Genomic DNA, 25032 nt, shown 5'->3' on the forward strand with positions numbered 1-25032 from the left:
TGGCACCAATACGCAAAAGAATACGTGGTGGTGAATGTTGGATATTTCAAAAGTGGTGGGAAGTGAAATGAAAAATGTAGAAAGATGGAGGGTGTACTTTTATAAATTAAAGGATAAACCCTACTTATCATATCAAACCCCCGAAAAAACCCAACAGTCTTGTTCCGAATTCGAAGAAGAACAAACGGTGAGTTTCTTCTTACACTCTCGTCTCTTTCATTTCTCCGGATTTTCTTATGTTAAAAACAAGTTACTCTGAAGATGCCTGCTCAAAAATTATCCGTGAATTGAGGATTTTCTGCTTCATTTAGTTCTTATTTGTGTTTTTCTTCTTGTTCTTCTCAGTCTCTGAAGCTTGTGCCTTTCTTTTTGGATGATTTATACAAACTCTTTTTGGTTTTTGGAATTCACAGGTTTTTGTTTCTCCACTCAAGTCTAGGTTATGAGATAAGCATTTAACAGCAAAGATAACATCTTCATCACTGAGCATAACAAGCTTTCGTGAAAGGAAAAATCTCTGCTTTGTTAAACAGGTCTTGGATTCTGAGAGATGACTTCATCAAATTTGCTACTTGAGGTTCACTTCTTCCGTATTCCAAATCTGTCTCCAAAGCAGGCTAATCTCTGTTATGGAGTCCGTTTGGTGAATCCTGTATCTTGCGGAAAATTGTCTTGTTTAGATTGGAAGAAAGAAATTGGGCTAAAAAGGGATGTTTATATGAGATGCCAGACTAGTGTGTGCATTGACCATGTTGATGATCTTGAGGAGAAGAGAAGCTCAGAGTTCCATCACTATGGTGTCGGTAATAATAACTTCAGAGCCAAAGTGAAGTCGAGCAAGCATCTAGGTTCTTCGGGTTTATCATCTGATGGACCACTTATCGAGAACGAAGAAGAGACGAACAATGAGATCCTTCATAACCTGTGCAGCTACGGGAAGTTAACTGACGCGTGCAAACTTGTCGAGATGATGGCACGTCACAATCAGGTTCCTCATTTTCCTTCTTGCACAAACTTAGTCCGTGGTCTAGCCAGAATCGATCAAATGGACAAAGCAATGGGTATCTTGAGAATAATGGTGATGTCTGGTGGGGTTCCAGATACCATTACATACAACATGGTCATTGGAAATCTTTGCAAGAAAAGGCATTTGAGATCTGCATTGGTCCTCTTAGAAGAAATGAGTTTGAGTGGGAGCTCTCCAGATGTGATCACATATAACACAGTGATACGGTGTATGTTCGATCATGGGAATGCTGAGCAAGCCATTGGGTTTTGGAAGGATCAACTGCGGAATGGTTGCCCTCCATATATGATTACATACACGGTTTTGGTCGAACTCGTGTGCAGGTACTGTGGAAGCGCTCGAGCTATGGAGGTTCTAGAAGACATGGCAGTGGAAGGTTGTTATCCTGATATCGTCACATATAACTCTCTGGTAAACTATAACTGCAGGCGAGGGAATTTAGAGGAGGTGGCTTTGGTTATTCAGCATATTGTATCTCATGGATTGGAACTGAATACTGTAACTTACAACACTCTTCTACATTCCCTTTGCTCCCACGGGTACTGGGATGCAGTGGACGAGATTCTAAATATCATGTACCAGACTTCCTACTGCTGTCCAACGGCTATCACTTACAACATCCTGATCAACGGTTTCTGCAAAGCCGGGCTTTTGAGTCGTGCAATCGATTTCTTCTACCAAATGCTGGAACAAAAGTGCTTGCCTGACATTGTCACTTACAATACAGTTCTAGGGGCCATGTCCAAAGAGGGAATGGTCAATGAGTCGATAGAGTTACTTGCATTGCTAGGAAACACGAGGTGCTCGCCGGGATTGATAACTTACAACTCTGTAATCGATGGGTTGGCTAGAAAGGGTCTGATGGAGAAAGCATTGGAGCTGTACCATCAGATGCTAGAAGCTGGAATCTTTCCCGATGATATAACCCGTCGTTCTTTGATTTATGGTTTCTGCCGGGCAAACCTAGTTGAAGAAGCAAGTCAAGTTTTAAAGGAGACGAGCAATAGAGGGAATGGAATCAGAGGTAGCACTTACAAGTTGGTGATTCAAGGGCTATGCAAGAATAAAGAGGTGGAAATGGCGTTACAGGTTGCTGAGATTATGCTAACGAGTGGATGTAAGCCAGATGAGACGATATATACCACAATAATTAAAGGCGTGGAAGAGATGGGAATGGGAAGTGAGGCTGATCAGTTGCAGAAGAAGCTGAAGCAATGGAAACTCTTGAGAGAAATGTAGAAAACGTATTCGAAGCGTTTCTTTTGTTGGTTCTTTTTGGCCTTTTGTACAGGAAACCAGTTTTGTAAGTCGGCAATGGTTGAATTAGATAGCTTAGGCCTCCAATTACACAAGTACGTTTCAGTGTACTGTCACATTTCTGGTCACTCTTTTGCCCTTGCCTTTTTTTTGTATTGTATTATCCACAGCTTCAAATTCGACTTTTACGTTAATCCCATATTAATATGATCTAAATTTTGAACAAACACGTTGAAAAATGTATATTACGTTAATCTCGAAACAAAGAGCTTGGCAAATTCATTGGACAAAAAAAAACCTTGCAGAGATGAAAACCTTAAATCACTTTAGATTTACAAGACACGAGTTTCAGCATGATTAGAAGTAAACCCTAACAAACGCCCTGATTTGATCTCGGCAATGACACTATACTCTAAATCATCTATAACCTCAAAGGAATTTCAAATGTTACTAAATCCCTTTAATATTTAGTAAACTCAACTCTTTAGCAATATGTTCATTTACTAATTAGTTTACCTCTGAAAGTTTGGATGCGGGAGTAACGTCTTCCCACGATATGAAGCGCCCGCACTCCCCACAGACAGTGCTGCTACCGACTCTTCTTCCTTGGCTTATGAGTGTAAGCTGATGCGCGATTCTAGTGCAGTTGCGGTTAACAAAACGACTTCTGTTGAACCCCTTTGGCTGGCGTTGGGGTTGTGTTTGTGCGGAAGGCGAAGGTTTTTGGAGCACTGGAGCTTCGCTGAATGGAACCCGCTGAACTTCTTCCCACTCAAGCGCTCTCCTGTAAACTTCCCAGGCCATATCTTTTTCTTCCTTCGTCAGTCTTTCTTCTTCATTCTCTTGTAGCAATGTCTCGTGCTCATGAAAACTGGAAATCCAGCTAGTAAAAGAAAAAACGACAGAGAGTCTTAAAGGAAGTGGCGTAGAAAACCAAAGAATTTAAGTACCAATTGTGAATATGGGCAAACTTACTTGGGGCTGTGTCTCTGCAGTAAGTTCTCCATCAGTTTGTCAGAGACACGAGTTAAAGTGCCCTTCTGTTTCTGTGAATTCTCCATTAAAAATCCTGTGTTTTGACTACCTGTTGCTTTGTTTTCCTTGGTTATCTCAGGTACGGCGTCAGATTTCTCATCATCATCGTCAAATTCAAACAGATGTAACATCTCTTCTTTGGAGATAGTCCTGTGCACTTGTTGTCTATCCACCACTCTCGCAGCTAGCCCCTCCTTGTTCACCTAATCATATTGACATATCTGATTCATGATTCTACTCATAAAGAAATAATTTCTGAAACTCAAATGTTTTGGGTCTTTCAATACCTGCCGTTTATATATTTTTTCTTCGATAGTCCCACGTGCCATCAACCTGTACGCAAATACTGGCTTTTTTTGGCCATACCTGCAAACAATAAGTCCACATGATACTAAGCCACATTTCTTAATGCTATGTTGACAAAATTTAATTCCACCTGCTAGTTTAAGAAATACCTCCAAGCTCGAAATATAGCTTGAAGATCATAGGTTGGATTCCATGAACCATCAACAATGATCACACGGTTAGCAGCATAAAGATTAATTCCAAGGGATCCCGCTCTGGTTGAGATTAGAGTGCATTTCACCCTTTTGTTTTCAGGCTCATTGAACCTATCAACCAACTTCTGGCGTTCTGAGCTTTCGGTTTTTCCATCAATTCTGCATCCATGCAAGGGAAGTTAGGAGCCGTCATAATTGTTCATACAGCAACATATGAAAGAACTCGATACCAACCTATACCAGTCTTTTCCCTTCTTCCAGAACTTTCCTCGTTTGCCATGCCGAGGTACTCTTGAAAGATAAAGTTCAATGAGATCCAATGTCGGAATACTCTGGCTAAACACGAGCGCCTTATCAGCCACATCAGCACACATGGATAAAATATCCAACAGCAAAATCATTTTGCCACTATAGTCCGACACCTTATAATTATTTTGGTGAAGTAGGTCGACCCACCAATCCTGGCAAAAAGACCGGTTTAATCAGCGCACGTGTGTATTATTACGCAGTTTACTTCAAAGTTGTTGGCAGTAATAACTACTTCAGTCAAGCCGAGTAGACTATAGTTACCTTCTGGAGGTAGCCATCAACTTTATCTTGCAAATCATTCATAGTTCTCTGTTTCTCTGTCAGTATCCAAAAAAAACGACAATGCCAAATTTGTTAATATTTTGCAGTTATTGAACTTGTTATAGATGTAAATCAAGAAAGATCACTCCTGCAAATTCAGTCAAATATGATGAAGCTTGAAAACATACACGTCGCTGGAATAGGTGTTCTCTAAATTATTGCATGTCAGAGATTATTGTCGGTAAGAAAGTCTTAAGACAAATAAAACTAGTGCTCCAGCTACGGTCAATCTTATTCAAATTAGAACTGTACAAAACGGTTTAATTCCTACTACACCTAACATTTCCTTGAATGAAAGCAAAAAAAAAAATATCTATCATACCCATGGCACAAGGCAAAATATATCTATCATACCCATGGCACAATGCACATAGCTTCTGTTTCTGTTATTCAAGTTTAAACAAAACATAAAAATGTGATCAGTGAGACTTAAAAGTTACCTCCCACAACCATGTTGCAGTCAATATTTTCATCACTTGAACAGTCATATGGAATATCAACAATGCTACCACGGCGACCGTATTTGCTATCTTCCCTTCTTAATTGCGGAATCCCTGGATGATTCAGAATCTGGGAGACGCAAAACCACAGAGGGGATTCAGAATACGAAAACGTATACCAAATAAAATTTCCAAGGGGCTTATCAGTATTTTCTTCTCAAATCTGTTATTAGTTTAAGCACTAGCATCTGAACAGACTAAAATTGTAAATTCAAGGACTAGCAAGGATTTATCACATTTAATACCTGAGCCAAGACCTGGTAAGCAGCAAAAAAGTTTTTCCTCATCCTTTCATCTGTTCTTCCATCGCTGAACCCATACAGCCTAAGAAATCTCTTATACAATTTCCGTTGCAAGGGCGATAGCTTGACAGATATTACGAAGACAGTTTTGGGTGGCAGATCCTTTTTCACAACATTCATATCCATTCTTTGGACAAATCCTTTCAATTGCTCATACAGGATGTGTGATCTCTGGTTCATAATTTTCACGTCCTCGGCAGTTGAATTCATATGCTGTCCGTTTTCTATTGGATTTTGGAAGCTGCAGGCATAAGCACGATTAGAATTCCAGATGATCACAGGCAAATAAGAAAACACTGGTACGAAAGACTAACCGATTTCTGAACTCAGGGCTGCTTCCCAAGAATCCTTCTCTTACAAAATCAACCATCTGTTGTAGTAAAGACATAACTTAAGAAATTGGAGCTAAGAACAAATTAGTTTACATGTTTCTATGGTTTCTTCAATAACTTACACAATAATATTCCATGAGATTGTTTTGAAGGGGTGACCCAGTTAAGGCAATTCTTCTCTGGCTTTTAACTTGCTTCAATGCTTGCGTTGTGTCAGCCCTGGTATTCTTGATAATGTGCGCCTCGTCGCAAACAAGTATATCAGGTCCATCCTGCAGCCACATAGGTGTTTAGAATTGCAAGAATAAAACATCGCAAGCAGAAGAACATGTAAAAAAGGGAAAGCTCAAACAAGAGAAAACAAAAAATTCTATGGTACAGAAATGCGCTAAGATAGGCATCACAATTCACAAAAATAACCTAAACAGAAAGATTAATCTTCGAGAAGAAATGTGTAACCATAAACAGCAAGTGAAAAGTTAAAAGATCTAAAATACGAACAGGATAATAAATAAAATTATGCCACTGAAATTATAGTCTCACCCTCAAGGCATTACAGATTTCTCTGGCCGCATTTATATCCTTCACACCCCTCCCAAGAGAGAGGTTTCTAAAAGCGGCATATCCCATCAAGAAGACTCCACCCTTATTTCGCCACTTCGTTAGCAAGTCCAACCTCCTCTCCCTTGAAACGTCTTCAAGCATGAAAATGCGAAGTGGTTTCACTTCTGAAGGCCTCCACTTCGTAAACTCACTTCGCCAATTGTGTAACACATTAACAGGGGTCACGATAAGAGCAGTTTTCAACCCCAAATCAACACATCTCATTGCGGTGTACAGGAATGCTATAACCTGATAAGTTTAAGTGGGAGATGATAATGAGCCAGTAACAGCACACATCATATTAATGATTAACCATTACTAACATGCATTAATGTAAAACGATATAAGATACAAGCAAACAGACTCGTGCATAAAAAAGAATTAAGCACCTGAAAAGTTTTACCCAGGCCCATTGTATGTGCTAGAATGCACCCAAGACCTTTATCACCAGACTTCACTCTGCTGATAGACTGAATAATATTTTCCCACATAAATCTAATCCCTGTAACCTGAAAATAGAAACCACAAAAATCACAGCAAAAGTCATTTTCATAATAAGCACTTCTAGTCGGATGGATAATGCCCAATAGTACAGGTTACAAGAGAGAAGGAAGTAAGTTATGCAGATAGTTTCGGCTCATGCACATATAGTAATGCTAACCTGATGGACTTTTAGTTTGCCAGATATGCTACGAGGAACTCTCACAGCTTCTTCACCAATCTCCCTAGCCACATTCACTATGTAACCACTGTGAGCATCACCAAGAACCTCAGTTTCCGCACCTTCTGGAATAGTTTTCACGTCTCCCAACGAGCTAATTGTTTTGTATCTGGCCGAAAACTGCAACGACCTAAGGCGCTCCTGTCGTTCCTACAAAAACAAAGAACCAAATGTACAATGAGCAACAATAAAAAAATTCAAAGTTTGCATGCAAATATAACAAAACAGTAGGGAAAGCTGACACCTTCTCAATTGCAATTTTCCTTCTCGTATCTTTCCCTAGTTCAGCATCATCGATTATCCGCCGAATTTTCTTTTTCGATTTTTTCTTTGAGCTAAAAGAAAAAAGTCAAGATTAGTTCGAAACATGCTGGACTTTTATATCCGCTAGATGTGTATATGATAATACCTTATTGCTACATTGACATCAGTATCTGTATCAACGGAATTGTTTTCAGAGCTGGAATCAGAGCTAGAATCTGAGCTGGAATCAGAGCTGGACTCTATTGACTTCTTATCACCCATAGCTTTCTCCAGTTCCAGTGTCAATCGTTGCAAAGGAATTGGAGCGCAACAACAACAATCCCAACCAGAGGATTGAGCTTCAGACAAGTATTCTTCGCCAATATTCCTCTTTATACATGATGCACAGAAAAGTCTTTCGCATGATCTACAATTTATTAAGTCAGCAAAGTGACCACACCATTCACAGTGACGTTCCAAAGAGTCACCAACCTGTTGGTAAAAGTCAACGTTTTGGTTAGAAAGAAAAAGATAGGGGAAAGAAGATGTGTTAGATTACGGCAACATGTCTATGATCCTCAAAATAGCAAAAAGCAGCATACTGTATGTCCAAATGATACCAGCTAGTCAAACGAAAGCATTTGATGAAGGTAATAGAAATGAAAAGACCATTTCAACCCCATCATTTAACAAATTACTGCAGTCATGGATCGACTATAACCCAAAATTCCTGTTATCACCATGAGCAGTCGCCCGGAATTTGTGCACATTGAATTATCCAAAATAACAATCATACTGAAGCTCTCTATGTAACATGCTATTCAGCACGGTAAAGATTCTAATATCTAGCTATATTCCGACCCATACGCAAATGCATTGTAAGTCGCATACGATTGAAGGAAGAAAAACATACCTTAAAAATTCTATCTTCAATTAAACGTTTGCAATCGACGCAAACTATTACTTCTAAAAGGGGATGACTATGCACTTCCACAACTACGTTATTACAGGCAGTACACCTCAGATTGTTTGCTGGATTCTGTGAATCATCTGTCATGGTATCTACATGTAAATCTATGATCGGTACCATCTTATCTACATCTGAATTAGATAAATTCCCGTTTTCCTCTTTGTTGACATCGTTATTTTGCAATTGAGTGCTAGTCTCCGGACTTTTTACTTGACCTTCATCAGGATTTGAGGCAATAGAGTTCCCTTCCAAGTATGCAGAATCGTTATCTCTACGCTCTGCCGCGTGACTGATAACCTGAAATAAAACCAAATGACAACAGTCAAGCGAGCCAAATAAAAATTCCTTCAGACACCAAAACGCTGGCACCAAAAGCCCCAAATCACGCTTTAACACAAGACAGAACTATCACTTGACAATCGAGCAACAAGATGGATAATTTAAATCACAGGCACTTTCCCTAGGAATGTATATTCCTCAGTAAATGATGTTCCATAATAACCATTAATATTAACTAGGAGAAAGTTGTAGCGAAAACAAACTATATATGAGACTAATTATAGAGAATCAGGCTCACGAAGAATGATATCCCCTAAAGATAATCGGTGACACTCTATGTTACTTTGAACACCAAGACGTCTTCAATCAAATAGATGCTACATTACCAGAAGGAACTGGAAAAATATGCAAAACGGACCTGTTTAGATCTTTTCTTGCGTCTCTTCCGTTTCAAACGAAGTTGAAGTTCACGATCAATATTAATATCATCCTCTTCTTTGACCTGTTGGTCATTTAATGTCATGCTCACGCTGATAAATGGTAAGGCGGGAGTAATCTTAAATAGTATTAAAAATATAGATTAAAATGCAAACTCTGCAAAAGCAGGAACATAAAGAGCAGCTAGAAAAGGTAATACTTTCAAAAGTAGGATGCGAATTCACAGGAATTGAAGAAGTTAAGTCATGCGATAATACCCTTATATAATTTTTCTTTTGTTCTTCAGTAAGGGCAAGTTCTCTTTCGTTTTCTATTGCATCAACAATAAAAGGGTCTGCCAGGCTTGCATCAATCTCCTCAAGTTCCTCCACCTGGAAAAGAAAAAAAATTACTATGATAATCATTCTGGACTACCAGAAGTTTTATTAAGTTGTATTCAACCAGTACAGAATTATAAAGCCCTATACATTGAAATCTCCAAATGTTAAACTAGAGAAGAAACACATCTTCAAACATAACTTGCCTCCCAAGGTTGTGTATAAATGTCCTGCGTCATCTACTCTGTTACAACTAATGATAACCCAAGTTAAAGCTCAAAATTTGTTTATGCTTTTACGAAGTTGGCTTAATGTTTTTTTTTCTTTTCTTTTTCAACTTCAGCTTGGCCTAATGTTTTTATCAGAATGAAAACCTACATTATACAGTGTAATCATGGAATAGCAACGGACCTTAAATTAGTGACTTGCAAGCAGAAACTTAATGCTTTTTACTAGGAGAGAAGGAAATTCAACCGATGAAACAACGGAAATCATCATCAGCATCAGGACTATCAGGGAAAATAAAGGCATAAATGAAATATTAACCTCATTGACTCCTGGAAATTCTAATCCCATGGCTGCAGCTTGTTGTGGAGTGCTTGCCAAGTAAACAGAAGCCCAATGCTTACTACCGAAGGAAATAGCCTCGTCCCTTTTTTCCGAAAAAACTTTGTTGAGAGACGACCAGTCAAGCTCAGATGTTCCACCTAGACACTTTTTAACAGCATCATCAGCAAGCTTCTTCTCCAGAAACCCACTAGCTCCTTCCTCCAAAAGCTTTCCATGTCGTCTACAACAGGAAATGTTTAGATATACCATCCATGACAGTCGGAGTAATTGCACTAACTAAAAGTTAAAGATAAGCAAACCCTACTTTCGGACTGGCCGGTGAGTGTGAAGAAAATTCTCTGCATTAGCCAATGATTCCACAGTTTCTTTTGTTACTGGAGTCCCGACCCAGTGAGCTCTTCGTTTCCAAGCTTCAGTGTAGCAACCACTAGGGGCTTGACTTTCAATCATTTCGTACAATTTTGGAAGTTCGATTCCAGCACCATCAAGTTGTTCCTTTGAGAATGAAACAAAAGGAGAACATAAATTCGTACGTTCTTTTTGAATGAAAGATAAACCTTTGGATTATATTTTTTGAAAATGGAGGACGCAAAAACGAACATACCAACAAGTTTGCACTTTCGGTTTCAAGCTCATCAAGAGTTGCCTCCCATTCGTCTTTAAAAGTCATCATTTCTGCTGCCACGGCTTTATCCAGCTAAAACAGGCACGCTCCAAGAATTTTAATAGGAAAAAACAAAGGAACTCGGAGCTATGATAGTAGGCAAAGTAATTAACCTCATCACCATCGAGTGTTTGTGCTAATTCCTCCCTCACTTCACTCTCTACTCTAGAAAGAGATTCCTTTTCAAGTGCTTCTTGAGCTTCTGCAGCCTAAAGACCAATGCGGAATCACAGAGAGAGATATTTAGAACTGGAAGTTAATAAGGCCTACCAAGATCTCCACTGAACAAAGTAAAGAGATTAAATACCTTACTCTCCACTCCCAAAAGATCTGAAATTAACTCTTCTATTTCTTCCTCACTCAGAGGTTTCTGCATAATATTTGTTAAAAGCTATATTAGATAAACATACGCTCTTTCTCAGTCATGCTGCCACTAAATAAAGAAAACTGACCAACAGATATCCAATCTGTTTACCTCAAGATCCAACTCATCATCATGTGCGGCCGGCAATTGTTCATCTTCATCCGAAAAAGAAACAGAACTTTCAGATCTACTATCAGTATCGTGCATCTCCTCATCTTTTTGCTCATCTTGATTGTTGTGTTCTTCCATCGATTCGTCCTTTTGCTCCCCTCTTCCAACTCTTGCTACCACATTTTCAAGCTCCGCCTCTATTTCCTCTTGTTCTACCTCCATTCTTTCTTCATTTACACTTATCTCTTCTTCTTTCCGCGCCATTGTATCCTTGTTTTCTTCTAGCTTTTCATCTTTCTGCTTCGATCTTTCCTCTCTTGCCTCCATTTCTAGGAGTTTTCATCCACTCCCTACTGATCATAACATTGAGCACACCTCCTGGTAGATTAAGTTATGGTTAGATTAAAAATTCCAGCTCTAGCACACAGTAACCCAAGATCAAGGACAAGATATTGTCAATCTACCAGGAGTGGATTAGCCATGTCACTTAGATATTTGATAAGGTCACAATCTATCGTCAATATGAGATTCCCCAACATATATAGTTTGCATAACCGCCTTAGACATTGTGAACAGGATATAACCGAATTCTGATTGGAATAGCATGTAAGCCTAAGAGCGGAATATAAATTCATTATAACTCCTATTTCCTAACACAGAAAGTTTGAGATTACAAAGAACAACAGAAATGTAATTAAAAGTAAGACATTGTTTTCTGGCCTAAGCCCTAAGTTCCGATCAGGTTATGCCCTCTCATTATCTACAGACAGAGAATACTAAACACTCCCAAGATCTACGAACCACTCCAGTCTGATAGCAGAAGCAGAATTTACATTTTTTTTTTTTTTGCTTGTGGCAAGAACGGAACTAGTTTATTTAGCATAGGACAAACGCGTAAATGAAGAAGAAAGGAGAGAGCAAAACGAAATTCACGCGCGTGGAAAGGACGACGAAATTAAGGCTGCGGCGAAGAGGCTTACCAAGTAGGAGAATCCTAGTGCGAAGGCAGAGACTCTCAGTGCAGAGGGAGAGGGAGAGAGAGATATCAGAGAAGAATTTTGCTAGGGTTTGGTTGGGGAGCCAAATCGCCGGTAACGGAGGGTCGCGATCGAAACGTTTCGCCGCGGTGAGACGTGTCGAGATTGTTTGGTTTCGGATGTTTTAAGAAATTATTACTGCCTTTTTCTAAAAGATTTTTATCTAATCTGCAAATATCAGAAATTATATCAGAAACTCAAATAAATATGTATTTTTAGAGGGATAGAGAGAGGGAAAGTATTCTTATTTACTAGTTTAGGAATTTTTCATACTAAATTGGATCAAAGAATAATTTATATAGTCAATGTGATTATGTTAAGATTTTGAAAAATAAAAAAGTTTAATTAATTTAACTACTTACAATTTACCGAATCAAAATTAAGTTTATTTTGATGATTTAGAGAAGAGTGAAAAAGAGAAAAATATATAAAAAAATCTTTATAAAAATAAAAATAATTGAAAAAGTCTCTGATAAATGTATTTTATTTAAATAATTTTTTAAATATACAATACATAATGTTTTAAATACTAGTTGTGTGGACTTCAATGCTTAAAAAATGTTTAAACTTTTATGTTAAAGTCTATCCAATACATAATGTTTTAAATACTAGTTTAATTATGATGTTTTTGGTTAAGATATAATTCATATTATTCTTTTTTTTCTTAGAAAAGATGTAGGTGTTAGTAATCTCTTTGACATTTTCTTTTAACAATATGGATAATCAAGTTTTAAATTTTTTTAGAATATTAAGTTTATAATGTTTTACTTAAGAATATTTAATACTTCCTTTTTATTTTATTTTTTGCAAATTTCGGAAATTTTATATTTTGTTGACATTTTCTCTTCTATTAGATGTTTTATTTACAATAATAGCCCTTAATTTTTTATTTGTCCTAGTAAATAGACAATTCCTGGACCAGTTTTGAAAATATGGGCTTTAGTTCAACAATCAATTACTATGAATGGACTCGACACAACTTCTTCTCTCCAAACTCCCAAAGGTCCCAGGAATGACAAAAATACCCTTACGTCCTCCGACCTTCTAAATCAATCCTACCACCGGCGAGTTTCTGAAAATCGGCATGTCTCCGGCGGAACTGCACACACTTTTCCGGCGTGGTTTCGCCTCCGCGAGCATCGTGATGACGTCCCTTATCGATGGTCTATCTTTTGGGAGCTTCGCAGTGCATAGAAGAGCGATTCGTAGTGCCAGAAGCATCTCTTCGATAACGTGTCTACACTCCCCGGCGATGCTCGTGTCAAGCACTTCTTCCAAGCTCTCGTTCTTCTTCATCTTAATCCGGATCCACTCGACGACGTCAATCGATTCCTCAAACGAAGAATCTATCGGCATTTTCCCAGTCACCAATTCCAGAAGCACCACCCCTAAACTGTATATATCGCTCTTCTCGTCGATCTTCAGTGTGTATCCATACTCCGGTGCTATGTACCCATAAGATCCGGCCACCATGGAAACCGTCTCGTTCTTGTGGATCATCATCTTCGCCAATCCGAAATCCGCTATCCTCGCCTCGAGGTTTGAGTCGAGGAGTATGTTATTAGATTTGATGTCCCTGTGAATGATCGGCGGGTAGCAATCGTTGTGCAAGTAATTGAGCCCTTGAACGACTCCGACGGCGACATTGTATCGCGAGACCCAATCTCTGAGTAAGAATTTCTCATCTTTGGAATGCAAAGCAGTGCCCAAGTTCCCGTTGGGCATGTACTCGTACACCATCATCACTTCTCTTTCATTGTGAATGTAACCAAGAATCTTCACAATGTTTCTATGTCGGATACCACCTAGCAGGTTCACTTCTCTAAGTATGTCCTCTTCTTCTTCTTCTTGATGATGATGATGATCTTCGATATCACTCTGTGGTGATGATGATCTCCAGAGTTTTTTCACTGCTACTGTGAGTAAGGGCCGTCTCATGACTTCTGCTTTGTAAACAATCCCCATGGCTCCCATTCCAATGATGTTTGATTCTTTGATGTGTGATAAGATGTCTCCTGCTGTGAAACACAGTCTCTGGAACGATACGAGTCTCCATGGCCACTCCTCCTGAGGCTGCTTGCAGAACAAATACTCTCTGGCAAAGTTGCTGTAAAGATCCCATCTTCTGTATACCCACCTCCCTGCTAAAAACATCATCCCCAGAGACAAGATGACCGCAGTTCCAACAATAAACCCAAAGATTGCGTGATTCACGTGAATTCTCCCTTTATTCCCCCCTCTTGCTGACAAAGCCAGGCTCTTAGGACAAGGAGGTAGAACTCCACCACATAAGCCATCGTTTCCCACGAGATCGTTTGGGTTTATGCCTGCAAACAGCCCATATGAAGGAACGGGTCCTGTGAGTTTGTTGAATGACACGTTTAGCATCTCCAGTGTTGGAGAAGCTCCCAAGCTCTGTGGTATATTCCCCGTTAGAGAATTGTTTGAGAGGTCAAGAACAGCTAACATGTGCATCCCAGCTAACGCCTCGGGTATTTCTCCAACCAGTTGGTTGCTCTTAAGATTTAGACTCACAAGTTTTTCAAAGGAAGCAATCCTTTCTGGGATCTCACCTGAGAAATGGTTGAAGGAAATATCCAGGACAGACAAAGATGGACGATCCTGAATCTGGTTAGGTATTTTTCCAGCAAAGCTGTTATGTGAGGCGATGAAGGTTTGGAGATTAGGACTTGAGAAAATGGCTGAAGGTAGGGATGAAAGATGATTAAAGGATAAGTCTATGAATGAGAGTGAGGTAGATAATGCTATATCATCTGGAACTTGACCAGTGAGGTTGTTTTTTGCTAGTTCTAGATGTTGAAGCATTGGTAAGTCACCTGAACCGGCTGGTATTGTTCCGGAAATGAGATTTTTCTGGATTCGTACACGAACTAAAGTCGGGCATGAGAAGATTTCCTCTGGAATCTGACCTGAGAATGAATTGTTGAAGAGAATGAGCTTTGTGAGGCTTCTGGAATAGCACAATCCCGATGGGATTTCGCCTGTTAGCTTGTTTGATGAGACATCTAACCATTGCAATGGCGAACTCTTGCCCAAATGTACCGGTAAGGAACCCATCAGAGAGTTTTGCCACAGCTCAAGAACCTCGAGATTTGGTAAATCAGCAATCTTTGATGGAATGATTCCCGTGAGCTGATTCCTCATCAAATTCAGAAGCTGCAGATTCTTCAACTCAGCTACTTCCGTAGGTATTTCTCCTGTAATCTGGTTATCAGACACATCAAGAAACACAAGAGAAGTCATATTACCGACTTCTCGAGGAATCTTCCCTGTGAGGCAGTTCTGGTAGAGATAAACTGTTGTAAGCTGTTTCAGCTGCCCCAAAGAAGATGGAATCTGGCCCGTAAGGTTCCCGACAGCCAAATCGAGGTACTGAAGCCGCGTCAGCTTCCCAAACTCTTCTGGAATCTCGCCTGTGAAGCCATTGTAACCAAGAATGATGGTCTCCAAGGAAGAGAGCTCACCAATCACTTTCGGTAGCTTTCCGCCAAAGTTATTTCCCGACAGACCGAGAAACTTAAGATTCTTAAGATTCTTGTAAGAAGAAGGCACCGAGCCTTCAAAGTAACCTCCACGAAAGTCCAAAACCTCAAGTGTAGTTGCGTTGCCGAGATCTTCAGGGAGAAACCCAGAAAAATTGTTGCTCGAGGCATTGACGTGTGTAAGACCAGTGGCCATTCCTAAACCGTATGGAAAGGTTCCAAAGAAGCTGTTAACACTCACGTCGAAGACCTTCAGAGAAGTGAGATTAGAAAGAGACTGAGGAAGAGAAGACTCAAATGCGTTGTTGCTGAGATCAAGGACTTGCAGAGAAGGGAAGCTCTGAATCTGATCTGAGATGTTTCCGCTGAGATTCATGTTAGGGAGAAGAAGCTTAGCCACGGCGCCATTTGAATCGCAGTGAACTCCGGTCCAGTTACAATGAACGGATGCAGTAAATGCTGTGGCATTTTCAGGCCTCTTCCAATCGTTGAGATTATTTGAAGGATCAAACAGGTCTGACTTGATGGCCAACAAGATCTCTTGTTCATCATAACCTGGAAATGTTTCAGAATAAACAAAAGGGACAAGAGAGAAACCAATGTAATAGAAGAGGAAGAAAAGTTGAGGAATTTCCATTTGCTCTTCTGGTTGTTTACTATTGGCTAGGCTAATTTTATCGCATTTTTAGGCCAACTAACTGAGATTGAAGGTCCCCAAGAGAAGGTGAATACAGGAGAGTGGAGAAACGAAAAGCTGGAAAACAATGATTAGTCAGAATCTTATTTTATTTTAATCTCTCTCAATTATTTTATCATGATTGTGTTTCTTTTCTTATCGGTGGAATAATGTACCAATTCCATTGGCGAAAATTACAATTTGTATTTTACTAAGTATTTCTATCCGTTTTTCATCTATGTTTGTGTGTTACGAACTGTAAGTGTGTTACGAACTTACAGTTTGCGAATTGTGTTTGACAAAACAAAATTAGATGCCAACTTTGTATTATTAACAAACCCATATAGAAAATTTTGTCAATAAAGATTAAAGTCTAAACACAACTCGAGAATCACTAGTTTATAATCATATCCTGAAAGTTTTATAAAAATTATGTTTGCTGATCTGTGTAACATCAAACAACTAAGTGCTGATAAAGGAGATTAAAATAATAATTAAGTAATCGTGGGATCTTGGGTTTAATTATATACAGCTTATCATAAGACACTGAGTGACTTGTAAAGCTTTGTCCTCATTAGGGATTAGTGGGACAGTGAAACATGGGCAGAGGATGTGTCTCACTTAGTGCTCTATTTAACTATTTTCATTTTGAAAGATGGTTAACAATTAGTCAGAATAAAACTGTTTTATTAAAACTATTACTAGAAATTAATTTCACCTCACGACAATTGACGCCACACACACGACGTTTTCTACATGTCATTTCACACACAAAACTTTGTCACTTTCATGGATTTCTATACAGGTATATTTGTAAAGGAAAATTTATCATCATAACAAAAACCAATTTGAACATTGTTAGCATTGCTTACATTATCGCAATTGTCTTGTTTATTCTTATTATCGCATGGCACAAGTTTTTCATTTACTCCCACTTGCTGATCTGCCACCCCTTTTAAAAGAACCAAAATCTATTTTCGAAACGATTTTGAAAGTGTAATAGTTGTGGATAGAACGTATCAGTTAACTTAAAAAACTTCAACTAGATTGATCATCTTAAATGTGAGTAAATGCAAAGTCTTTATAAAGACATGGTCCGGTTAATTGATTTTTATGATCATAAAGGCCGGGTCCTGTACATGATCCGGTTGATTTTTATGATAATAAAAGGTCGGGTCCTGTACACAAGTGGTCTATAACTCTATATCATGCATGCCTTACGATACTTCGAAAATGCGTTTGGTACAAGCGCCACGCATTTGTCCACTTAATTTATACGAAATGATGGCGAATATTTTTTTCTTCAAAAAAAAATATTTAGACGAGATACTTTCGGCATCGGTAGTTGGTGAATTTGTGCCATGCTACTTGTTCATTTCATTTGTTATTGATGGTTTTCTAAACACGATTTGCTACGTTTTTTTAATGCATCCGCAGATTAAATGCTTAATATCTAGTTAAACGGATCGGGATTCATACTTTAATTCGATTAACGTTTGTCTTTGGATTGATCCTTTACCGATTTCTCGCAATGTCTTCATTAGCCGAAAGAATGTTTTCTTTCGAATGGCGTAATTAAAAAAACACATGAAATATGATGGTCGTGAGAGAATCTTCCCACGTTGTTAGAACATAATTAAAGACAAATAAGAAAGTTCATTGCCAATTGCAATTAGGAACGTTCCATCATCCATGACACTTGCGTGCATGTATATAAATATATATATATATATATATATATCACACTGACATACACATGCATTAAACTATTGCACACATTTACATATCCTTTTTTTGGGTTGGATGTTAAGAATGTACATATCCTTTTAACCCGGATTTTAACATTTTAGTCTTCTATTCATGGATTATCGAGTTTTTTCTTTCCTAGGTATATACATTTGAGCCAAGGCATTTGAGGTCATGTAGCATTATCTTGAACTTTGCTTGTTAAGGAGATTCAGTTATGCATTATAGAGCTAGATGGAGATTTTTTTTTGTTTTATTTTTGTTTTACGTAGAACAACCAAAACCAAGATCATTAATATATGATAAAAAAAATGTTTACATTGGGAGAATAAATAATCAACATAATTGATCATACAACAAACTATAAGAAAAATATTCTCGTTAGAAATTCCGTTTCGTATTGCGTTTATTTGTTTATATTACTAACATTTTGAGTTTTTGACCTCACTCAAACCACTCGAACCCTTTTACCTCTGAAAGTATAAAAGAGGCAGGGGTTTGCTCGAACAATTGTTGTTACTTCGCGAGTTAGATGGACAGTACCTCGAATTAAATTCCTTTATCCTATCAAACATCCTATATTTTTTTTTTTTTAACAGCTCTATCAAACATCCTATATTATTCTAAGAAAAATAATTTCACTAATTTAACTTTATAATATGTCCTTTAGCATTTCACATGCACCCATATGGGCCTTTTTATCATACCTACCATTTTTAAAAATTTAAAATACCAAAAGGAATAACAACAATATATCCTAGAGATGATGTGATAGTTTACATGCATTATTAATATATGCACTCTCATGATGAGATCATAATTTTGATAAATGAGAGAGAGTATGAAGCTGGAGTCCATGTGCTAAGAGCTTTCCAATTTCTTCACCTAAGTTTACTTTTGAATGTGTATTATACGTATTTTTGTCTTCAACTAGAACCACGGACAAATATTTATAAATCAAAAGCTATGCATTGACGCGAGATATAATAGATGTTAGAGTTCTAGGAACCTGGATCTGCCTCTTATGTTCATTACAGTTGATCGATTACGAATAGGATACTAATAAGATTTTATGAGCGAACTATGACGTCTCACATTTTGATTTTGAAATCTGAACAAAAGAACTGTTGTAAAAAGCAGAAATTACTGAATGACTTATATAGAGTTACATAACTCAAATAATACATGTTTAAAATGTAAAATCATAATTTCCTCTAACTTTTTTAAAATAAAATTGTAAATTGACATAGTTCTCTTTTATATATATATATATATATATATATAATTCCACGTTTTTAAATTTAATTTAACTAAGATTTTTTGTAAATTAAAATAAATCGAATCGGATCAAACATGGTTGACACCCCACTATGCGATCTCAATCTAATTTTAACCGCATAAACGGCGACAGGAAAATATTAGAGCGAGACCAGGTCGACAATAAAAGATATCGAAAAAAGCCCAAATAAAGTAAGTCAAAGCCCAACTGAAGTTAACCGGAGAGGGAAACGGTGGATTTAGGGTTTTAGGACAGCTTGTTCTAGGTTTTCAGTGGGAGGCGTTGATTGAATCGAGAGAGGTTTTGGTGAGATGGCGAAATTTAACGAGGTAGCGAAGAAGAAGAGAGAGGCGAAAGCAGATAGAAAACGAGCCATTCACGGCGATCCCCTCACCAATAAATTGAAGACCAGAGCTCCGGTTGTCTCCGTCTCCGGAAAACGTCAGAGAAAACTCCTTCGAAAATGGCGCCGGGTATGAATTTCCTTCTATATCGTTGATGCCTTTGAGGAGCTGTGTCTTTTAAGTTTTAATAGTATAAGCTTTAGTGCCATTAGAGCTTCTGTTTCCAAGTTGATTTAGTTCTCAAAATTAAGTAGAAAGTCCTTAAAAAAAGCGTTATTTGATTGAAAACAGGAGCAGAAAGAGATGGTGGAGAAGGGTCTTGTTACTATGGAGGATGTGGAGATGGCTTCTGCTGAAGGTAAATTTTTATCCTGAAAAAAAAAGCTACTGAGCTGTTTGTTGTGTTAATTGATCATTAGGAATAAGTTTGTCATTAATGATCTTCTTTGGGAAATAACAGTTAGGATTAACCTTCAATACTCAGAAATGCAAGCAATTCGAGCTGTAACTGTATAAATTAATTTGTGTTTGGTACTCAATGTAAAATCTGAAACTTCTTGCTTAGTTAGTTAGCCATATTCAAAGAAACGTCATTTCTGTTCTGCATCTTGATCTTTCTTTCAACCTTTTTGTTGCGTTTTGCGAAACAGCAGAAAGGCACACTAATCGCCATGACTTGTTTATTTTTTGTATTCCATGAAATTTATTTAGGCTTCTTTGCATTCCTTTTACTCTTGTGCATTTTATTTATTTTTTCTTTGCTTAAATGAAAGCTGTTCTCTTCTATCTGGTTTCAGCTGCATCAGAAGACTCCAAGAAACCCCCCAGAAAATTTAGCGTGAAGAAGACCTTGAAACTCAATAAACTAAAGAACAAAGGTAATTAATCCTTGAGCGTTTGCAAAGCGCATTTTATCTGAAAGCCTATGATTACTTGATGCAATTAAGCCGATCATGGAAGTAACAAGACATTATTACCCACATGTAAACAGGCAAGAAGAAGAAAAGCCAGAAAGCTGTTGGCGAAGGGTCTGCTGATCAGATGCTAGAATGAGTTTTGTAAAAACCTTAAAACCCTTTTCATCTATCAATATATAAAGCTTCTCAATGTATGGTAATATTGTTTCAAAATGAGTCGATGAGGAGGATCCAGAGCATAGGCACTTAACAAAGAGCGAAGGGTTTGATAGGATTTCATTTTTTTTTTGTTTGTTCAAGTTTTCTGAATCTTTATAGTTTTCTAATATGTTTTGTCGATTAGAAAGGTCTCATTTTGTATCCGTACTGGTGATTTGGTTATGTCAAAAAAAAAATTTGTGGTATATCACATTTTGAAATACAACTATTTTCTACTTCAGAATTTTGTTCAATCTTCGCTAACATTTACAACTTTAGTGAACTAAAAACCCTGAATAAGCAAAATTGTTCTAGAAGCTGGTCTGCAAAAGATGGCATAAATGTTTCTCTGCCAGTAAAGATTTTATGAAATCATAAACAGTGATGCTATTACAAAAGTTCAAAAAGTATACACACTTCAGAGGTTTGTAAACTTCGCGTGGCAAATCTCAGTCTCATTGCTTCTATACATTTACAAGAGCCATCATAATAAACAAAACTTAACTACAGAGCATTTTGACCGGTGAGAACTGTACGGTGAGACAAGCGTGATCTGAGAGACTGTAATTCTCCGGCCACAATCCTTTCTCTGCTTCTTGCGGAAACAAAAAACGCTTTATTCACTTTCAGTCCAATTGCTTCTTCTTCTTCTCCTTCTTCCATCACACTCTCTTTGCAGTTTCCAGATTGATTCATCATTGTCATGCTCCAAAATTTTCTGACAATACATAACCACAAACATACACACATCAGAGTCTTCATTAACGTTAGCTAGATTCGTTGAAACATTTTATCGGTTTGTGATCTTTGTTTTTGCGCCAATTGGTTTACATTCATTTTACCTTAAGTTCTTCATAGTCGAACACACCATTTCCATCAAGATCAGCTCGAACCCATAGCTCTTTTGACTCTTGGAAGCTAAGTGCATGTGGAATACCCACCTGCAACATTAAGTCCACTCTCAAAGCTTAGTCCACTGATTCCTTCCACATACTGTATAAAACCGAGACAGAGCCACATAAGCCATTTTTGACAATCTCCAAAATCAGGTCAAGTCAGAGATTCGAATTAACCAAACCTTTTTCTTCCTTTTCATTCTTGCTGCATCTTCCACTGTTCTCTGCATATACAACCGCAATTGCAGAATCCTACAAGCCAGAAGAAGAATGAGAATAACTGATTCTTGCCCAAAATGAACCAAACATTGGTAAGACTATTTTCAAAGACGGGCATGTATAAACCATACCTCAAATTGTTGTTTTCGCATCCTAGCACCAGCGCGGATAGTGCTGAGGAGAGAATCTGATCTCTTGGAGGAAAAAGTTTTAAAGGAAAGTTCATCGGGTGGGGAGAATTGAGAATGAGTCAAAACAAGTAAGGTTTTGCACCATATCTCTTTTTCAAAGGTTTGGGTGATTGCTTGAACAACTTGCTTATCAAGCTCATCTACTCTATACACATCCAAACGATCAACATAGAGCAAGACATATATGGCTCTGTTCACAAGAAACCTGCCCAAAATCCGACAAGTAAGCATCAAACACAAGACATCTATGGTTCTGTTCACGAGTAAGCACCATACACAGAATTATCGGAAGAAACATAACCACACACACACACACACAAGTACACAAATTGACAACTTCAGCCGAGCAATAACCCTCATTGAGTAAAAGTTAAGCCTAAACCAGATACGAATATTAATTCACAATTTCACAAGAAACCCATAAACGAACATATGTATGTGCTTAAGTTAGTTAATCATAGACGAATAACATAAGCCCATAATCACATCAATGCAGAGCTTGTGGAAACAAAAATCAACCAAGCCAAGTAATGACAAACAGAATGAGTTTCTCATATGAGAGATTTCAAAAGAGTACTACTAACCCTTTGATTAACTGGAGAGCTTTGTGATTGACATATCCAGCTTCCACAAGTCCAGGGGTGCCAATAATGTTTGTCGTGAATCCTCCCATTGTTCTTGAGACCATCACTGGTCTCGCATAAGAAAAATTCAAATGACTACACTTTCTCAATCCCCAGCTTAAAAGACAATTCAAGTGAGGCTTTAGGGAAACCAATACGTACCTGGGAACTGGGAAGGACTGACACGGACGATAAGAGATTTTAGATACGACAAAAAGAAATCTATGATTTTAGATATTTTTTTGTTTTTGTTTTTTTCTGTCGGACATTCATAATATCATATCTAAAAATATGGAGTTTATATATATAATTACATACATATTATACAGCAACTTTTTATGGGAAAAGAAATCTTAAATCAACGGTTGAAATTACGATATTAAAATCAACGGATGGTCAAGATTGAGCAGGGAGAAAACTCAATATATTGCATTCGACCTAAACTGTATCGCCGTTCACTTTCTAACCTATTTCCAAGCGAAGAGCTTTTGTGATTCTGAGACATAAGACGCAAGTATTGTCTCCACTTCGACCTCATCATAGGTAACTCATCCTCTTATGGTCTCTTAAGTTGTATATTTAGTGAATGGTTCCTCTCAGTCTCAGATTCCCTTTGTTTTCTAATGACTGTTGGCTTTCTTTTTGTTATCTGATTTGGAACTGTCGACATTTTGTTGAATTATGGGTTTGCGTTTCCACTTAAGCTCCAAGAAAAAGGGTTGCTTATTAAGGTGATTATTCTGTTACCATGGAAAATCAACTGCGAATGATTTTCACCTTGATAAGATTAGTTTGTTATTCTCCAGAAACCCTTGCAGATTGAGAAGATGAAGACATAAATGACCACGAAAGCAGCGGTAAACTCCCAAATATCAGCACCAGCAAACAGCAGAACCTCTAGGATTGCTCCCAATCCGCAAAATTTGGCTCCTCGGAAACCTAATCTTATTCGGGTGTTTCTGAACGCCTTTGCCCCAAAATAAAAGGCGGTGTACAGAAAAATTGTTGGGATGAAATGTGCAGGGAGAGAAGAGAAGATCTCCTCAAAGATGTCGTGGAGGGAGAAGGTAGCAACCACCACCGTCTTAACCGTATGGGTGTTAACAAAGAGGGAAAGGTTGGTGAGCAGCCACTGAATGAAGGTGTTTGACTCTTTGAGAAACTGATTCCACCATTCGGCGTCGGCGGCAGGAGGAGGAGGAGCGTCGCGGGGTCCGTTTCCAGGAGGAGGAGGAGCAGCGTTGCGGGATCCGTTGCCAGGAGGAGGAGGAGGAGCTTCGCGGGATCCGTTGCCAGAAAGAAGAGAAGCGGTGGTGGCTGGAGAAGCGAAGCAGCTGGAGACGACCTTCATCTTCTGGAGGAAACCTTGGGGAGCGCCGCCAACAACGTCATCAATGTCAATTTCGGACAGGTTGGGAATGTTTTCCTTGTCAGTTGCGTTAGCGTTTTGGTTGAGGAGGGACGCCATGACGTCGTCTGATAGAGAAGGATGATTAAAAAACCAAGAGCTCAAGGAGAGAAAAGACCACCATGGAAGCGCTTGGGAGCGAGAGTGAGAAGCATGGGAGCGAGAATCTTCACCGCCGCCTTGGAGACCAACGCCGTCGCCTTGGAGACCAACGCCGTCGCTGAGAACCAAACCTGCTTCAATGTCTCTCTGCAGGAATGAATCCTCTTGCATCGTCGCCGTGAAAGTGGAAGGAGGAGGCGTGATGGTGGAAGGAGGAGGCGGAACCCTACAGATTAGGTCGTGCTCGTTGTCGGACTCGATCTCGGACATTTCTCTTTCTTTTTCTTCTTTCTCTTTCTCTCTCTCACTCGATCTTAGCACTGCTCTCTTTTATATACTGTGACGAGATACATAAATTCCTTTTGTTATAAAATAAACTTTGCATTTTTTGACCAAAAATCACTACAGCTATTTATCATTTTTGAACAAATACTGTATATATTACAGTGTAATTTGTCTTTTTCTTAAAGGCAAGTTTTCTCGCTACACCATGCACAGCCTTCATTATGAACTATTTTCGCTGTATTATGAACGTATTATTTAATTAAGACTTGGTACGAGATTGTCGCATAGCTCCCCATTCTTTTGCTGTAGATGTCATACCAATAACCCTAGAAGAGCACTGAAGAATAGTTTGAATCAATATGCTTAGTGTCATATTCGGCCTTGTTTTCCTGACTATAAGATTGTATATTGAAATATTATATTAAGAAACAAAAGATACAAATATTGAAAGTGGATGACATATATGAAAAAAAGCGATTAGAGCAAGATACATATAGCAAGAGGCGAGCTAAATGATAAGTTGCGATAACCATATATATATATATGATCAACACCTCCATTAGGGCATTGAGTATTCCCAGTAAGATGCTAATCACAATCAACATGACCATTAGAGAGAGAAAAAATTCAATAAATGAAAAGCTCTATCGCATAAAGGGCCTACTCCTTTAGGGTTGAGAATATGCTTTATATACCAAAGACACTATATTGCACGGATTCGATGTCGCCGGTGTTGACGGTACCA

The 25032-nt window shown here is 38.3% G+C and overlaps 5 protein-coding genes across 5 annotated transcripts; 2 read left to right on the forward strand and 3 right to left on the reverse strand.

Annotated features, from left to right (window-relative positions):
* The first annotated feature begins 150 nt into the window (after positions 1 to 150).
* On the forward strand, positions 151 to 2477 carry LOC18994012 (pentatricopeptide repeat-containing protein At1g08610). Its single transcript, XM_006417604.2, has 2 exons — positions 151 to 187; positions 414 to 2477. The coding sequence occupies exon 2, from the start codon at positions 551 to 553 to the stop codon at positions 2264 to 2266; it is 1716 nt and encodes a 571-aa protein (XP_006417667.1). The 5' UTR covers positions 151 to 187; positions 414 to 550; the 3' UTR covers positions 2267 to 2477.
* A 106-nt stretch (positions 2478 to 2583) lies between these two features.
* Positions 2584 to 12054, reverse strand: LOC18994013 (protein CHROMATIN REMODELING 20). Its single transcript, XM_006417605.2, has 25 exons — positions 11844 to 12054; positions 10864 to 11241; positions 10696 to 10758; positions 10502 to 10597; positions 10329 to 10421; positions 10029 to 10219; positions 9701 to 9944; positions 9095 to 9208; positions 8818 to 8901; positions 8064 to 8417; positions 7317 to 7642; positions 7152 to 7242; positions 6848 to 7057; positions 6576 to 6695; positions 6127 to 6435; positions 5706 to 5855; positions 5566 to 5621; positions 5195 to 5492; positions 4890 to 5019; positions 4390 to 4445; positions 4054 to 4280; positions 3775 to 3978; positions 3607 to 3685; positions 3260 to 3522; positions 2584 to 3167 (listed from the first exon to the last, which is right to left on the reverse strand). The coding sequence occupies exons 2-25, from the start codon at positions 11188 to 11190 to the stop codon at positions 2792 to 2794; spliced, it is 4461 nt and encodes a 1486-aa protein (XP_006417668.1). The 5' UTR covers positions 11191 to 11241; positions 11844 to 12054; the 3' UTR covers positions 2584 to 2791.
* Positions 12055 to 12877: 823 nt separating this feature from the next.
* LOC18994014 (leucine-rich repeat receptor-like protein kinase PXL1) lies at positions 12878 to 16284 on the reverse strand. The gene has a single exon (XM_006417606.2). The coding sequence runs from the start codon at positions 16038 to 16040 to the stop codon at positions 12945 to 12947; it is 3096 nt and encodes a 1031-aa protein (XP_006417669.1). The 5' UTR covers positions 16041 to 16284; the 3' UTR covers positions 12878 to 12944.
* Positions 16285 to 19297: 3013 nt separating this feature from the next.
* Positions 19298 to 20802, forward strand: LOC18994015. The gene is made up of 4 exons (XM_006417607.2): positions 19298 to 19577; positions 19740 to 19806; positions 20246 to 20326; positions 20440 to 20802. Exons 1-4 carry the CDS (start codon positions 19416 to 19418, stop codon positions 20499 to 20501), a joined length of 372 nt encoding a protein of 123 aa, XP_006417670.1. The 5' UTR covers positions 19298 to 19415; the 3' UTR covers positions 20502 to 20802.
* Positions 20803 to 20980: 178 nt separating this feature from the next.
* Positions 20981 to 22654, reverse strand: LOC18994016 (translocase of chloroplast 33, chloroplastic). The gene is made up of 5 exons (XM_024153080.1): positions 22454 to 22654; positions 21810 to 22074; positions 21642 to 21711; positions 21406 to 21504; positions 20981 to 21281 (listed from the first exon to the last, which is right to left on the reverse strand). The coding sequence occupies exons 1-4, from the start codon at positions 22555 to 22557 to the stop codon at positions 21482 to 21484; spliced, it is 462 nt and encodes a 153-aa protein (XP_024008848.1). The 5' UTR covers positions 22558 to 22654; the 3' UTR covers positions 20981 to 21281; positions 21406 to 21481.
* Positions 22655 to 25032: the final 2378 nt, after the last annotated feature.

This window comes from Eutrema salsugineum, unplaced genomic scaffold (genome assembly GCF_000478725.1).
Source record: "Eutrema salsugineum unplaced genomic scaffold, Eutsalg1_0 scaffold_5, whole genome shotgun sequence".
NCBI lineage: Eukaryota > Viridiplantae > Streptophyta > Magnoliopsida > Brassicales > Brassicaceae > Eutrema > Eutrema salsugineum.

Coding starts and splice junctions, on each gene's coding strand:
- LOC18994012 (XM_006417604.2), top strand. CDS start 551: ATGACTTCATCAAATTTGCTACTTGAGGTTCACTTCTTCCGTATTCCA.
- LOC18994013 (XM_006417605.2), bottom strand. CDS start 11,190: ATGGAGGCAAGAGAGGAAAGATCGAAGCAGAAAGATGAAAAGCTAGAA. Junction 10,759..10,863: donor ATGATGAGTTGGATCTTGAG/GTAAACAGATTG, acceptor AATATTATGCAG/AAACCTCTGAGTGAGGAAGA. Junction 5,493..5,565: donor AGCCCTGAGTTCAGAAATCG/GTTAGTCTTTCG, acceptor TTATGCCTGCAG/CTTCCAAAATCCAATAGAAA.
- LOC18994014 (XM_006417606.2), bottom strand. CDS start 16,040: ATGGAAATTCCTCAACTTTTCTTCCTCTTCTATTACATTGGTTTCTCT.
- LOC18994015 (XM_006417607.2), top strand. CDS start 19,416: ATGGCGAAATTTAACGAGGTAGCGAAGAAGAAGAGAGAGGCGAAAGCA. Junction 19,807..20,245: donor GGAGATGGCTTCTGCTGAAG/GTAAATTTTTAT, acceptor ATCTGGTTTCAG/CTGCATCAGAAGACTCCAAG. Junction 20,327..20,439: donor CAATAAACTAAAGAACAAAG/GTAATTAATCCT, acceptor ACATGTAAACAG/GCAAGAAGAAGAAAAGCCAG.
- LOC18994016 (XM_024153080.1), bottom strand. CDS start 22,557: ATGGTCTCAAGAACAATGGGAGGATTCACGACAAACATTATTGGCACC. Junction 22,075..22,453: donor GCTCTCCAGTTAATCAAAGG/GTTAGTAGTACT, acceptor GATTTTGGGCAG/GTTTCTTGTGAACAGAGCCA. Junction 21,505..21,641: donor GAATGAAAAGGAAGAAAAAG/GTTTGGTTAATT, acceptor TTAATGTTGCAG/GTGGGTATTCCACATGCACT.